Source organism: Ammospiza caudacuta, chromosome Z, assembly GCF_027887145.1.
Source record: "Ammospiza caudacuta isolate bAmmCau1 chromosome Z, bAmmCau1.pri, whole genome shotgun sequence".
Classification (NCBI taxonomy): domain Eukaryota; kingdom Metazoa; phylum Chordata; class Aves; order Passeriformes; family Passerellidae; genus Ammospiza; species Ammospiza caudacuta.
Window position 1 is genome coordinate 87,801,251 of NC_080632.1, and position 16,165 is coordinate 87,817,415.

Genomic DNA, 16,165 nt, shown 5'->3' on the forward strand with positions numbered 1-16,165 from the left:
GATCTTTGGCCAGTGAAAAGCTCTTTACATTTGGCAGGAGAGAGGTGGGCCTATGTAGATTCAAAGTGCGGGAAAAAAAGGACAAAAAATCGGGTCTGCTTTCTGCAGATAAACAGGGGTTTCAGAATATCAGCCTTAGAAAAAAATAAACACAGCATTTTACTTCAGTGTCAAATTTTAAAAATATCAAAGAGTGATTCTTTGACTTTTTCTGCTGGGTTATGCCAGTCTATGCCATTTTATGGTATTCTGAGTAATCAGACTTCAATCCCAAGATGTTTCCTGGTACTAAGAGTACCTTTTTATTCTGCATAAGTCCTTGGGACTTTTAAGAGTTTCAGGACACAGCAGATGAGCCTGCTGCAAGGTTAAATTCCAATTGCTTAGTAATAATATCAATAATAGTCACTTTTTGACCATAGTTGCTTTTGGAGGGATTTACTCATTTATCAGGCATTTAAAACTGGAGATCCTCACACACAGCACTGTGCAAGTTGCTAACAGGCCTCTCCCCAGAAATGCTGAGCATAAATGAGAGAGACTATTTGAGAAAGTTTGTTTGAAGGAAATGAAATTATCATGGTCCCCTTGAGCAACTGACAGTGGTTTTTTGTTTGTTTTAAGAGAAAGCAGGAGCTAATCAATTTCACAGAGGCACTAAGGATTCATCTGAATGTTTTCAATATATTTCTGGTGCCATGACAAACAGAATTACTTAAATTGCATTTCACGTAGTGTTTAAATAAAGGAAACACGTAGGAATATTATTTAATGGCTGTAGTAAAGTCATATTAACATCAGTAAAATGATCAGAGTAAAATGATGTCATTTTGTGGGATTTTTAAATCTCTCCTGGCTGCTGTGCCTCATGGGTGGGTTCAGGGGAGCCCATAGCACATGTGTGGGTTGTTCATCCCTTTTGAATGCTGTGGGGTATCAGAGTGCTGAGTAGCAGGAATGACACGTCCTCCCACTGCTCCCAACAGGCGGTGCCGTACTCCAGGGAGTTCAAGCAGAAATACGACTATTTCCGCAAGAAGCTAAAGAAACCTGTGAGTAGAACCAGCTTGGGGGCTGCAGGACACACCTGCCAGGTTACTCCATTGTGCTGCTCATCAGGGGCTCACGTAGGAGCCAAAAACATGAAGCAAAGTTTGAATTTGATGTGTTTCTCAACAAAAAGCTTTTCTAAGTCTTTAAGACTCACATTTTTCTAGATAAATGCAAATGCCCTTAAAATAGAGCACAGTCAATGTTTCTCCTTTTTTGTTTTGTTTCTTTGATACTTTTCTTGTCATTTTCATCAAATATGTACCATAGAAATCTGCAGCACTGTTCTGGAACTGGTCCAGTTTCCGCCATGCTCTCAGCCTGTGGACTGGGAGAGCACTGGGAAATAAAACCATGGGGTACTGGAGCACCAGGTTTCTGAGCTGTCACTGGGCTGTTGTCAACCAGTAATTTGCCCAAAGACTTATTTCTTGAGACTAACAAGGGTAATCTAATCTTCTTTCAACAGGCTGACATACCCAACAGATTTGAGATGAAATTACACAGAAATAACATTTTTGAGGAGTCCTACAGAAGAATCATGTCTGTGAAGAGACCTGATGTACTAAAAGCCAGGCTCTGGATTGAATTTGAGTCAGAAAAAGGACTTGACTATGGAGGTGTGGCCAGAGAATGGTTTTTTCTCTTGTCCAAGGAGATGTTTAACCCTTACTATGGTCTCTTTGAATACTCAGCAACGTAAGTGTCCATTAAATATTTGTACTCTCAAGGGATACACTTTACATTTTGCATAAGAGGCAAAGTTGCTCTGGGCAGAAGTAGCTCCTCCTTCCCGGGGTGCCCTGTTCCTGCTGCCCTTCAGAGAGTCTCTGGAGTTCTCCTTGAGAACCCAGAAAATATTTCCATTGCTCAGACAATATCCAGGGCAGCAAAACTGCAGTTTTTGAGGCCAGTAATGGTGAAGGGACCAATGTCGGAGAAGAGCCCCTTTCCTCTGCTGCCCAGAGCTCCAGCACTGCTGTAGAGCAAGCTCAGAATGCAGCTGCTCATTCACACAGCAGTGGCCTCTCCCAGAAGTGTGAAATGGGGGCTGCCCAGCTTTAAAATCTTGGAGCAATGCGTTAGTGCAAGGGGAGAGGGCATCTCTTGCTCACAGTGGGTTTGGGTTGCTGCTGGGGCAGCCCTTCAGCCCTCAGTGGCTCCGTGATGGGATGGACTGGAAAGGACTTGGACACAGCCCCATGACGCTGTTGAAGGGGCATGCCACCGAGCACAAGTTATTTATTAACATATCTGAGTATGTGCTTATTTAAAGACTTGGTTCTTTAGCTATTTTTTTTCTTTCCCCAAAAAAGGGACAACTATACACTTCAGATTAATCCTAATTCAGGTCTCTGTAACGAAGACCATCTGTCGTACTTCACGTTCATTGGCCGGGTGGCTGGCCTGGCCGTGTACCACGGGAAGCTGCTGGACGGTGAGTCCTGCTCTGCTGCTGCTGCCACTGGGCTTTGGGAAGGAAATGCACCTGCTTGGGAGCCCTGGGGACAGTCTGGGACTGGCACTGTTGAGACTTAAATGGTGATTCACAAAATTACAGTGGCTTACTCAACAAGTGGGTTTCATACAAAGTTTTGCTCCATTCTCCACTCAAGTTAGAACTCTAGAACCAGCATGAGCACTGTCCCTCGAGGAAAAGCATGGAATTTGTATCAGTCGTTTCCATGAAAACCTGCAGCCAAACTAGGGGGGTCAAATGCAGCATATTTTGATATGTAAAATTACTGCTGAAGGATTTAATTACAATTTCTGCTGCATTTTGAAATCTCACACCAGGCAGACATTACTGATCAGATTTTCCTGAGCCCTAGTGCAGAAGAGGAAACGGAGGAATCCTGAGCTGAGGAAGCTCAGCAGCCTGGTTTTCAGGCAGCTCCTTGGTGAGAGGAACAGTGATTTTAAATGGGATAGTGTGCCCTGAGCTCAGTTCCCCAGCTCTCTCTGCCATTAATGTTAGGGTGGTCACTGGAGTATGGTAGTTAGTGGATAATTGTAGAAACTGAAAAACTGGACTTTCTGTGCCTCCCTAAACCTGAGCTGCTCTGATGCTGTTGCAGTTGCAGGACTGTTACAGTCAGGAATAAGAGGAAATGCCAGGGCTGGTGCCCTCAAGCAGTCATACCTTTATGGAATGTGCAGGTGCAGAGCAGGGCATGTAACGCTCTCCTCTCTCTCACAGGCTTCTTCATCAGACCTTTCTACAAGATGATGCTGGGCAAGCCCATAACGCTGAAGGACATGGAATCAGTGGTAAGACCCCTTTTAACCCTTGCCAGGTCTCACAGGCCACGGGTTTCTACAACTCTGCACTAATTGCCCATTTTCAAACTGCCTAATTGTGATCTGCCCTAGGATAGTGAATACTACAACTCTCTGAAGTGGATCCTGGAAAATGACCCTACAGAGCTGGATCTCATGTTCTGCATAGACGAGGAAAACTTTGGACAGGTATGTAAAGGTTATTTACATCTTAGAACTGGTTCTTGCCAACAAGTACCTCAGTACTGAGCAGAGTCTCGTGGTGGTGAATGCACTGATCAGCCTTCACCTCGCTGTGTTCCCAGCTGGGACTGGGGTGCCACATTCCCACCAGGGAGCTGTGACATCTCTGGGACAAGCTGGAAATGCAGCTGAGTTAAACACTTGCAATGAGGAGGAATAAAGCTGTCCCACAGTTTAGCTGGGACATGGTGCAAGCCCAGGGACTGCTTGGCTTCTGAGGTCAAAGGTGTTCTCAGAGGAGAGTGGCAGAATGATGCCAGGGAGGTCCTCTCTGTCCTGCCTGTCACAGGGGCAGCTGGTATGACAGGGGGAAGCTGCCAGGTTTAAAAGGGTCACAGTCAATGGGTGACTTTTGCCATTACAAATGAAAATGTTGTAGACATTAAATTAATTTGCTTAGAGGCTTTTATGACCTTTTTTTGTGTCTTCACTTTTTTTACTTCTGAGACCTTGATCCTGGCTCCAGGTACGACTGGATCTGGGGACTATAGGGCTTTTTATAAAAACTTACTTCAGCAATTCAAACTATGCACTCAATGTCCTGTCAAAAACATTCTGATCCACTTTTCAGTGTGTACTGCCTTTCTCCTGAAGCAACATAAGGTTATGGATTACATGGAGAACTAGGGAGAGTATCGAAGCCACAGAATAGAGAGGTTTTGTAATACACTGGTTGGCTTTGGAAGTTTCAATATGTGATTTAGCTTCTTTTATTATAAAAACTATTACAATTTTGTATATGTAAAGTACGTACTTAGTGGTTATATAAATATATCATTTTGTTATTATAAATAATATTATTAGTAAATGGCCAGTCTCTCTCTGCCAGTTTTCTGTTCTGTTGTGCAAGATTGTTCAAAACTGTAAATCAATTTACTAATGATTTCCTGATACTGCTTGTAAAATGCTGCTCAGGGAGAGTGGGTTCTGGGGGAAAGTCCCAAATGTCCTCAAATACCAGGAGGTTTTTTGGTCTTTTGAAATACAGACATATCAAGTGGACCTGAAGCCCAATGGGTCCGAAATCATGGTAACAAATGAAAACAAGAGGGAATACATTGAGTAAGTACCATTATGGAACATGCCTGGGGGGAGGAAAGAGCAGTTGTACTTACAATTGACCCTGCTGCAATTCCTGTCCTTTGTACTGCACAAGAGCATCCGATATTGCTGGAAAAAAAAAAACAACTTACTGTTAATCATTGGTTGTATCCAGCCAGACATAAGAACAAAGAGTAAATTAAATTCCATGCTTTGTTCTCCTGGAATTCCCCCCCATGGAAACGTGCATCTCCAACATCTGGCTTGAGTTCACATGAGCCAGAAGGTGCTCTCCAGCCTGACCTTCATCCCATTGTCCTCCTCTGCCAGTCACAGACCAGAGCCAGGATTCCAGTGCCAGCATTCCTAGCAAACATTGGCCAAATCTGAAACTAGGTTTTATTTTCAGCTTTCCCAGTTCTTTCGCCTACCAGGATGTAAAATGCTAAATTCACTTACACCTGCTGGCATTTTAAATCAGGGCCTTTTCCAAGGTGAAAGACATTGAAATTGATACATTCATGCAAATTGGGAATTCATTTCCAGTGCCTGGATCTGGACCAATTCCATGCCTGGAACTGATTTTTTGTGCCTGCACCTGTGAGGTGTTTGTGCTGTGGGTGACTGGTAATGAAAGCAAGGTGTCCCTTTGACGCTGCAGTTTATTTCTTTATTTATAGGTGAGATGCTGTCCTGACAGCTCTCCTCAGAGCTTGCAGACTTTGCTGGGAATTTTTAATTACTCAGGGCTCTGGAAGAATAAAATGTCTACTCACTTAGGTACCTACAGGAGCGAAAATATTCCCACTGTGATTTGGTCATAGTCACTGGGGTTTTTGGTTTGTTTCTTCAAAATTCCATCAGTCACCAGCCATTGTATTGGAACAGCTGGTGAAGGCTGCTTAGTTACCTGAACACTTGGCTGAGACCTGCTAATGAGTTTGTTTTTCTGATGGGGTTTTGTTTCTTTCTGCAGCCTGGTCATCCAGTGGCGGTTTGTCAACAGAGTGCAGAAACAAATGAATGCCTTTCTGGAGGTGAGGCTCTTTAGCTCCTTTCTTTCACAAAAGTAGGGATTTTTTTTCTAACACTGATTTCTTACCCACTGGTGTCTGTGAAAAGGGAGCAGGGAGCTTGCAGGGAATGCAAATAGAATACTTACATTTATGATTTTTCAGTTTTATCTTGTGTGAGAATATATCATCTTTGCCTTATGAGAATAAGGTCATTCTCTTTCAAGTTTAATTATTTGAGCTTGAAGTAATTTGGTCATTGATGTTTTTAATTAGGATTTATGTGGGATGAGAGTTTTAATTTTGCTCTTTTTCTTTTTAGGGATTCACAGAGCTGCTTCCTATTGATCTGATTAAAATTTTTGATGAAAATGAACTGGAGGTGAGTCAATTTGGTGCCCCAAGCTGACAGTTCCGTGACAGATGCACCATGTTCTGGGCTCTTCAGTCATCCATCCCTCTCCCTACGGGAATGTGCAGACACAGCTCCCTTGCTCAGAGTTGGAAATTAGATGTTTCTTCCTAATTAATAAATCTACTCATGGCATGCAAAGAACTGCACTCAGGGAGGTGGTTGAGGGTGTGCCTCTGAAAGCCTGGAAGTAGCTTAGTGGGTAAGTGCCATCATGCCTCAGCCAGTCACATTTGAGCCAAACACGTGGAAGTTGCTGTCACGTTGTGGCAGTGTGCAGCCGTTCTACAGTGACTGGAGTGCTCTGAAGAAGCTCTGTCTCTCCCCTGTGTGTGCATAAATGACTGGAGGTCAGAGTCCTGAGGGGCAGTGACACCTTGTCACCCCGTGAGTGCAGGGAAGCACACACTCCTTCACATCCCACCCTTGTGTTTCCCTGCAGTTACTGATGTGTGGCCTTGGCGATGTGGATGTCAATGACTGGAGACAACACACCATCTACAAAAATGGTTACTGCCCAAATCATCCTGTTATCCAGTGGTTCTGGAAGGTAAGACTGGCACCACCTCTGACTGGTCCTGTAAGTGAAAGTTATTGCCCTTTTTTGCAATCATTTTTCTTCATGCAAACTGCTAAGAATGGGGAGTGTTGTGCTGGGGGCAGGACCTGCTCCCATCTCACTCAGGTGAGGGCAGGTGTAGCTCTTGCTAGGGCAGCTCCCAGATGGCACCTGGAGCAGAGACAATCCATTGTGTCCAGAGGGGTGGCTCATACAAAAGGAGATTTCTGCTGGCTTTGGGCTGCTCTTAGGGCCGTCCAGGCCAGGGTAGGAGGCTGAGGCTGACGGTGTCCATTTGCCAACAGGCTGTTCTGCTGATGGATGCTGAGAAACGGATCCGGCTCCTGCAGTTTGTGACCGGGACGTCACGCGTGCCTATGAACGGATTTGCTGAACTTTACGGTGAGCTGCTCGTGGCAATCCAGCCAGCCTCTGATGCACGCGCAGCACTCAGCTGCAAATGCTGATCTCTGAGCTGAGCTCCTTGGCATTATGCAAGCTCTGAAACCAGCTCAGTGGGCCTGGAAAGAAAGAACCACATTCATGTTGCTTTAATGTACCTGTTACAGGTGAAGAATCCAGCCCACAAGTGATGCCAACATTTCACGTTAAAAATAACATTGAGGCAATCTCTGTAGTGTCCAGCAGTTTCTGTTTCATATGGTTTTAATTTTCACCCAGGTTCAAATGGTCCTCAGCTGTTTACAATAGAGCAGTGGGGAAGTCCTGATAAGCTGCCCCGGGCTCACACCTGGTAAGTCACCAAAGCATGAATTCCAGAGCTGCTCCTGCCAAAAGGGCCTTGCTGCTGACCATTCTCAGCTTTGCATCAAACAGCATTTAATTCCGTGGGTCCCCAGTGCCTTCACAAACTGCGAAACTGAAGGATATTCTTTTATTTCCCACATCCTAGTAAGTGGATGTAATGAACTACAGCGAGTCAGACATCACCAAACAGCCATAAAAAGCCCATAAATCATTGAAGAATTGAAAACAAATGTAAGATTATAAAATAATTTAACCTTGGTTTATAGATTTTGCAAACATTGAAAGCATGCAGTACAAGTTTGTCTTGCTCTGTTACATTTCAGAAATGTGGCTTTTTAAAGAAAAATGGTGCTGAATAGACTGTCAGTACAGACTAGGGGATCTTTCTATGAAACTAATAATTCTATAGAATAATGAGCTTAAATTAAAAAAAAAAACCAACCCTGAAAACAAAAGCACAAAACCTACCAAACACAAACAACAATACTACCCCAAACACACTCCAAAATCAACCCATCCTCTTTGGGTTCCAGTTCTCTGCTGGCTTTTACCTTTGGAAGATTTACTCTTAGATGTTTAATCTTTTTCCCCTCCAGAGAGGAAAGGATTTGTGCACTAAATCCAGAATATCTTTGCTGAGCTTCAAGAAATCAGTCCTTTGACAAAGATTGTTTTCCATCATCTAACTACAGTGAAGGGCTTTCTGTTGGCTTTTTCCCTGTCTGAAATGATTCTTACTAAATTCCTGCTTCCAGCTTTCCAAAGGAAGGCAGCATTCAGTTACTGGAGAGCTCACCCTGGGCAGGTGTGAAGCATGCAGGGAACACTGTGGACCACAAGCTGTATTCCTAATCAAGACTCCTAATTATTTAATATTTTCTAGTTCTTTAAAACTCTGTTTTCCCATAGATTGAGTGACCCTTTGCTTGTCCCTTCCAGCTTTAACCGCCTAGACTTACCTCTGTATGAATCTTTCGAGGACCTGCGGGAGAAGCTCCTCATGGCCGTGGAGAATGCCCAAGGGTTTGAAGGGGTGGATTAACTTGGCAGCAGCCATTCCCTCTCCGAGCACGTTCTGCTGGTGTTGGCACCTGCCCGAGGGACTCGAGGGCTTGTGGCACAGCAGTTGCCCGGCGCTGGCTCTGGAGCAGAGCCCGGCAGCGCGGGGGCCGAGCCCCGAGGCTGGGGCTGGCACCTGGGGTGGCCTTGCTGATGTTCCCGCACCAGTTGTGAACTGATCACACTTCAGCAGGACTTACTCTATTTATGTTGTGCCTCTGTAGGCAAAGCCCTTAATAAATATTTTACACAATTTCTAATGGCAATGAACGGGATTAATCATTTTACAGGTATAGTATTACAACTCATGTTTACTTCTTAATTGATTTAAGCATTTTCAGATTTTATTTCATTACAATTAAATATCATGTACTTGGAAAAATGAGCATTTTTCTTAATTTCATACCAGACTTTTTTTCAAAGCACGTTGAGCCTTGTGTTCCTAAACCAGGACAGTAGGAGAAAGCTCTGTTGGAAGCCTTACCTCCACAGGCTGTCTCTCAAAAGCAACTCTCTTCATTAAGCACATCACTGTTGTTCTGTATCCAGAAGTATGGGCTGGATGTTGCATTTTTGTATAAGTACTAGAAGAGTGTCAAGGCACAGCAGAGCCCTGACACAGCATGTCCAGATCTCTGTTCTACTGAAACTGCCTCGTTACTGCCAAGCTGTACATGTGCCACAAAGCATCTGGGCTAGGGCTGGCATTTAGCCTTTTAGGAGAACATGCTGAACCCTGTCATTCTCTCTGTACAGTGATTCGTTTTTCATCCTTTCTGCATTCCTGTTTGCAATGGAAGCATTCCAAATGAAATCTGGCACTCTGGAACACAGCTCTGTTCTGGCTCCTGTTTGTGTGCACTTGCTAATGAACCTAATTAACACTGGGGTTGTTCATTTCTAACAGCACTGACTCTGAAGGCACTTTCTGTACCACCAGGAAGGCAGACCTGGTTTGAACATAAAGTTAATGGGATTTACTCCTTCCCACTACACATGGTGAATTTGGCTGCTGCTGTGTAAGAGAAAACCCCACCAGCTCTAGACCGGAGCCTGCAGACGTGTTCCTCAGTAATTGTTTCTGTGATTTCTTTTTTTACTTACAAAAACTTATTTAATATACACTGCTATCTAATTCATTTTGTTACCTATGACATGTTGCATGCCTAATCTATAATGTCTGAGTTGCATCTGTTTTCTGGCAGATTAAAGGTGACAGATTTGTGCTTGCCCCAGTGCAGTGACATGGTGACAGCACTGCTGGAGCAGGGCTGGTTCCACTGACCTGCAGCTCTGCCCCAGCCTGCTCCCCAGCATCCAAGCAAGATGACACCACTTGCCAAAACAAACTTTCACCTCGCCGCCAACAGTTTTTGAGCCCTAGCCTTACCTGCGTGTCCAGCCTGCATCCAGCCACGCCGCGGAGCCTGGGATACAGCATCACCCAGCTGGGAAGAAGCCTCACTGCCAGTAGCATTCAGCAGTTATGGTCCCAGTCCTGAGGAAGATTAGGGCAGTACTTGAACGCAGTTCAAGATTCCTTCTCTATTAAATATGCTTCCTGACATTCCTGCCTGACCTTTTCCATCTGAGGAGTGAGTTGGAACACAAGACAGTGGCTGGCATCAGAGTAGACAGGAATGCCAGACTGACTGCTTGGTTCTGGGGATAGAAGAGATAAATCCAGATATTGCCACTGACCTGCACATTAAGCACAGCTGAGTCTAACGCGGAACCCCGGAGAGTCCCGGGAGGCAGGGCCCGGGCGGCATCAGGGGCGGGGCCAGGCGGCTTCAGGAGCGGGCCCGACACAGGTGCGCGGGGCAGGGCCGAGGTGATTTAACCCCCGGAAATCGCCCGTCGGCCATTACACTCACTATGAGCGCGGCGAGGGTAGGAGCTCCTTGTCCCGACTTCCCAGGTGAGTCGTGGGGGCTTCGGCTTCCCCACCTCTCCCCCTCCTTCCCGTATTCCTCTTCTTTCTCCCCCTTCCCTCTGCCCCCAAAACCTCCGCGCCTTCCCCCCCACCTAGCCCTCCTTCATTCTCCCCGTGTTCCCCTTTTTCCCATTCCTCGGCCCCCCAAAAACCACTGCTCCTCTCTCCCCTCTACCACTCCTTTCCTCGTATTCCCCTTCCTTCTCCCCCGTCCCTCTGCCCCCCCAAAACCGCCCTGCCCACCTAGCCCTCCTTCCTTCTCCCTGTATTCCTTTTTTTCTGCCCCTTCCTCCCACGTGTCTCACCCTCTAAACTTGGGTAGAGCGAGCCACAGAGAAAGCAGGGGAGAGGAAGGAGAGCATCGGGTCTCAGCCGGCAGGTGTCGGATGAGCGGCCCGAGCGGGGCCCCGCTCTCACCCCGGGCGCGGTCGAGAGCGACAGAGGGGGACCGGCTCCTTCTGCCCGCGGCGCTCCAGCGCCGCTCGTTCCGCTGCGTCCCGCGGGGTGCGCGGCCTCGGGGGCCCGTGGGGGGCTCGCTGTCGCCGCGGAGGGAGCGGCGGGGCCCGTGGGGTCCTGGGGCGCCGCACGGGCGGTCTCCGTGTCCCGCCCGCTGCTAGCTGCGATCCGGCGGCTGCTCCAGGGAAAAGCGCCGTCTTCCTAGCGAGCCCGGCAGCGGCGCAACCCCGGCTCCCCGCGGCCTCGGAGCCCCGGCGGGACCCCAGCCCCGCGCCGGCCGGAGCAGGTGCGGCAGCGCCGGGCTCGGTCCCAGCGCCCGTCCCCGGAGCGGCTCTTCCCGCCCGCGGCGATGCCGGTCCCGATCCCAGCTCCGATCCCACCTCGATCGCCCGGCCCCAGGACTCGCACACCGCCCGCCGGGGAAGAAGCGGCTCTGCCCAGCTTCCGCAGTAGGCACCGGCGGGACCAGGACCCGAATCCCCGGCCCAGATCCCGGTCCTGGCCCCGCCAGAGCGCCTCGGGCTCCGCGCAGCGCCGGGAGCGGCCCCCGCTCCGAGTGTCCGCACAGCGCCGAGCGACGGTCCCGCCACACGCCGAGATGAGCATCCACCGCAGAAAGCGGGCCGGGCGCGGATCCGCCGGGATTTAGGGGCGAGGGCGGGGCGGGGCCCCGGGGGGGCGGGGCTGGCACAGGTGCGAGGGGCGGGGCCAACACAGGTGTGGCGAGTTAGACGTGCACAGGTGCGCGGCGCCGCAGAGCGGTTGCGCGGGGCGGGGCTTGGACGATTTAAACCGCGGAGAGGGCCCGGCGGAGCCATTTGCTCTTATTTTTCTGCTGCGTTTCTTTTCTTTTGTGTCTCTTTTTCTCCTCTTTTGTATTTCTGTTTCTCTATACCTCTCCTTTCAACCCCTCCCTTCCTCTCCTCCCCTCCCCCACCCCCTACACCCCCCTCACCCACCCCTCCCCCCAACCCCCAAACCCCCCCCCCTCCCTCTCCCCCCTAGCCCTCCCCTCCCTCCCCCCCCTACGGCCGCCCCCCCCCCCCCGCCCCCCCCCCCCCTATTGCCCTACCCTACTGCTCCATCCTCTCCCTCTTGCTTCTGCCCGTCCTTCCCCTCCCCAGCCGCGCTCCTCTCTGCCCCCTCTCCGTGCTCCCCCTTTCCCCCCCGCACTCTCTCCCACCTGCCTTCAGTCCTCCTTCTCCTTCCACTCTCCCTTCCCCCCTTACCCCAGCTCCACCTGCCCGCTTTCCATGATACTTTGTTCCCCCACACCTTCCTTCTCCTTCCCCTCAACCTGCCTTCCATCCTTCCTTTCCTTTCTCCACCCTGCCTTTCCCCCAGCCCCGGCCCCTGCTGCCCCTGCACACCCCAGTCTCTCCGCACCTGCCCTCATCTCGACTAGCCCCTCTGCCCCCCCTATTTCCAGTCTCCATCTCCTGCTCTCGCTCTCTCTTGCTCTCTCTCTCTCTTTTTCTTCCTCGCAGCCGCGGGGCGCGGGGCTGCCGGGCAATAATAAAGCCCAGAGGGCCGGAGCCCGGCGCCCCCGCCCCGCTGGGGGTCCCCACACCGGGGCCGGAGCCGCTCTGCGGGTCCCCCCATTGCAGTTCCAAGCACCGCCCCACACCGCCGGGGCTCCGGCTGTCCTACATCACACTGGGGGGTCCCGGGGTGGGGGGTACAGCGGCCCCCTCGTTAGGAGGGGGTCGGGGGGGTGGTGGGGGGGTTAGGAAGGGCCCCCTCATTAGGAGGGGGTCCTTGGGGGGGGGGGGGGGGTAGGTAGGTAGGGCCCCCTCCGGAGGAGGGGGTCCCCGGGGGGGGGGCGGGGGGCGGGCCCCCCTCCGGGGGAGGGGGTCCCGGGGGAGGGGGGGCGGGGGCGGAGGGGGGGCATTCCCCCCCCTCCTGGCCCGCCCCCTCCCCCGGGCCCCCTCCTCCGGACGGGGCCCTGGCCCGGCCCCCTCCCGGGGACCCCCTCCTCCGGACCGGGGGGGAGGGGGGGCGGGTGGGGTGGGGGGGCCGGACGCGGGGGGGCCGTTCGTGTGTGTGTGGTTTTTTTTTTTTTACACGTGTACGTATGGCGCGGAGTGACGTGCCCCCCTCTGCTTCCCCCCCACCCCACCCGCCCCCCCCTCCCCCCCCCCGGGCCCCGGTCCGGAGGAGGGGGTCCCCGGGAGGGGGCCGGGCCGGGACCCCGTCCGGGGGAGGGGGCCCCGGGGGAGGGGGGCGGGGCCAGGAGGGGGGAATGCCCCCCTCCGCCCCGCCCCCCTCCCCCGGGGGCCCCCTCCCCCGGAGGGGGCCCGCCCCGCCCCCCCCGGGGGACCCCCTCCTCCGGAGGGGGCCCTACCTACCTACCCCCCCCCCCCCCCAAGGACCCCCTCCTAATGAGGGGGCCCTTCCTAACCCCCCCCCAAGGACCCCCTCCTAATGAGGGGGCCCTTCCTAACCCCCCCTCCCCAAGAACCCCCTCCTAATGAGGGGGCCCTTCCTAACCCCCTCCCCAAGGACCCCCTCCTAATGAGGGGGCCCTTCCTAACCCCCTCCCCAAGAACCCCCTCCTAATGAGGGGGCCCTTCCTAACCCCCCCCCCCCCAGGACCCCCTCCTAATGAGGGAGCCCTTCCTAACCCTCCCCCCCACGACCCCCTCCTAATGAGGGAGTCCCCCACCCCGGGACCCCCTCCAAACAAGGGGGTCCGCAAACCCGACCCCTCCCCATCACCCCGGGACCCCTCCAAACGAGGAGCCCCGTGGGATGGGGGAAGCGGAGCCCCGGTGGCGCCCCCTGCGTTCACAACCGTGGAACTGCATGGGGACACCAGCGGGGCTCCAGCGGGGCTGGGGGCGCCGGACTCCGGCCCTCTGGGCTTTATTATTGTCCGGCACCCCCAGCCCCGCGGCTGAGGGGAAAGAAGGAACGGAGAGAACGGGAAGAGAGGAGGGACAGCAGGGAGGAAAGCGAAAGGGGAAGGAAAGCCCGGGAGGAGGGGAAGAGGGGCAGTGGATAGAGGAGGGAGAGAGAGGGGACAGAATGGAGTAGCGGGGTAGGGACAGGACAGGAAGGAGTGGGGGGGTCGGGTTTAGGGGAGAAAGAACGGGAATACGGGGAGGAGGAAGGAACGGTACAGCGGGGAACAGGAGGGGCGGCCGACAAGGGAGGAGAGGGAAAGGGGGGCGAGGAGAGAGAAAGAAAGAAAATACGGAGAATTGGAAAGGAAGAATGAGGGGGGGAAGGGCAAGGCCGAAATGGGAGGGAAAGGAGAGAGCTTTGGGGAGGAGAGGGAAAGGTGGGAAAGGCAGAGAAACAAGGGGAATACGAGGAGGAAGAAAGAAGAGCAGAGGAGGGGACAGAAGTGGAGGCCGAAGCACGTCCTGTCCGGGGCTGCGGAGCCCGGACAGGAGGCACCCGTCCGCAGCGCGCTCAGAGTGAGCAAATGGCGGCCGCGGCGGTTACTGGACCTTAAATCACCTCGGCCCCGCCCTGCGCAGCCGCTCTGGGACCCTGCACACCTGAGCCGGATCCGCATTCCCCCTCCTGGCCCCGCCCCTCTCCCCCGGGCCCCCTCCTCCGGACGTGTCCCGGCCCGGCCCCTCCCGGGGACCCCTCCTCCGGACCGGGGCCCGAGGGGGAGGGAGGGGGCGGGTGGGGTGGGGGGGCCGGACGGGGAGGGCCGTTCGTGTGTGTGTTTTTTTTACACGTGTTTCACGGCGCAGAGTGACGTGCCCCCCTCTGCTTCTCCCTCCCCCCCGCCCTGCGCAGCCGCTCTGGGACCCCGCACACCTGAGCCGGATCCGCCCCTGAAGCCGCGCCCCCGGTACCGCCTGTCCCCGCCCGCCTCCGGGCCCCGCCCACAGGGCTCTTCGGCTCGCTTCGGCTACACTCGGCTAAACTCGGACTGGTTCGGCTGAACTCGGCTCGTTTCGGCTTAGTTCGGCAAAACTCGGCCACAATCGGCAAAACTCGTCCACAATCGGCTCTTCGGCTAAACTCGGCTTCGTTCGGCTAAACTCGGCTTGGTTCGGCTACACTCGGCCACAATCGGCTCTTCGGCTAAACTCGGCTTCGTTCGGCTAAACTCGGCCACAATCGGCTCTTCGGCTAAACTCGGCTCGGTTCGGCTACACTCGGCTACTAATTATTAATTATTAATTTTATTACTAGTAATTATTCTTTAACTAATAATTAATTTTAAATATGAGAGTAATTAATTATTCATAACATAATGAGCTATACTTACTCATGAATTATAAAATTACTTGTAAAGTAGTAAATAATTAATTAATGGTGACGTCATGAATAATAACTATACAATTATTCTTGACGTAGTAAATCAATAATAAGAATGATGGCTTTCAGAAGAATTAATTATAATAATTATTATTGACTAGTAAATAACTGAGCGAGCCGAACCGAGCTGCGCCGAACTCAGCGAGCGGCACCGAATTCGGCGCAACCGCTTCCCCCGTCACACGGGGGCGCCCTCCTTGGGAGAGGGTCCCGGGATGGGGGGTTAGGGAGAGCCCCCTGCGGAGGGGGCCACCCCCCTCCAGGCCCCGCCCCCTTCCCCCGGACCCCTCCTCAGGACGGGGTGTACCCCGGCCCGCTCCCGGAGACCCCCTCCTCGGGTGGGCTGGGGGGAATCAGGGGGGGACACGTCACTCTGCAGCGTGAACAGACGTAAACAACCCCACACAGACACACACGAACGGCGCTCCCGCCCGTCTCCCCCAACCACCCGCACCCCTCCCGCCCCCCGGGCCCCGGTCCGGAGGAGGGGGGTCCCCGGGAAGGGGGCGGGGCCTAGACGGGGGTGGCCCCCCTGCCCCCCTCCTCCGGAGGGGCTCACGCCGACACCCCCGGGACCTCGTCCTCCGGAGGGGGCCCTTCCAAACCCCCCCACCGCCCCCGGGACCCCCTCCTAAGGAGGAAGCCCCCCCCCACCGCCCCCCCGACCCCCTCCTAACGAGGGGGCCGCTGTACCCCCCACCCCGGGACCCCCCAGTGTGATGTAGGGACAGCCGGAGCCCCGGCGGTGTGGGGCGGTGCTTGGAACTGCAATGGGGGGACCCGCAGAGCGGCTCCGGCCCCGTGTGGGGACCCCAGCGGGGCGGGGGCGCCGGGCTCCGGCCCTCTGGGCTTTATTATTGCCCGGCACCCCGCGCCCCGCGGCTGCGAGGAAAGAAAAAGAGAGAGAGAGAGCAGGAGATGGAGACTGGAAATAGGGGGGGCAGAGGGGCTAGTCGAGATGAGGGTGACAAGGACAGAGGGCAGGTGCGGAGAGACTGCGGGAGGGGGAAAGGGGAGGAGGGAGAGGGGGCAGAGAGGAGCCCGGCTGGGGAGGGAAGTGTTTT

At 53.3% G+C, this 16,165-nt stretch overlaps 1 protein-coding gene across 5 annotated transcripts in view; it reads left to right on the forward strand.

Annotated features, from left to right (window-relative positions):
* The window catches only part of NEDD4L (NEDD4 like E3 ubiquitin protein ligase), a 58,894-nt gene extending 49,067 nt beyond the window's left edge, over window positions 1-9,827 (forward strand). For 3 of the 5 annotated variants that reach the window (XM_058823877.1, XM_058823878.1, XM_058823875.1), the window contains 12 exons: window positions 987-1,052; window positions 1,520-1,749; window positions 2,367-2,488; window positions 3,251-3,321; window positions 3,424-3,519; window positions 4,562-4,635; window positions 5,591-5,651; window positions 5,950-6,009; window positions 6,482-6,589; window positions 6,904-7,000; window positions 7,280-7,352; window positions 8,306-9,823. In XM_058823877.1, coding sequence (XP_058679860.1) covers window positions 987-1,052; window positions 1,520-1,749; window positions 2,367-2,488; window positions 3,251-3,321; window positions 3,424-3,519; window positions 4,562-4,635; window positions 5,591-5,651; window positions 5,950-6,009; window positions 6,482-6,589; window positions 6,904-7,000; window positions 7,280-7,352; window positions 8,306-8,408 — 1,161 coding nt within the window. In that variant the 3' untranslated portion in view covers window positions 8,409-9,823. Of the gene's footprint in view, window positions 1-986; window positions 1,053-1,519; window positions 1,750-2,366; window positions 2,489-3,250; window positions 3,322-3,423; window positions 3,520-4,561; window positions 4,636-5,590; window positions 5,652-5,949; window positions 6,010-6,481; window positions 6,590-6,903; window positions 7,001-7,279; window positions 7,353-8,305 lie in introns of all 5 variants that reach the window. The other 2 variants (XM_058823876.1, XM_058823874.1) reach the window with 2 other exon arrangements.
* Window positions 9,828-16,165: the final 6,338 nt, after the last annotated feature.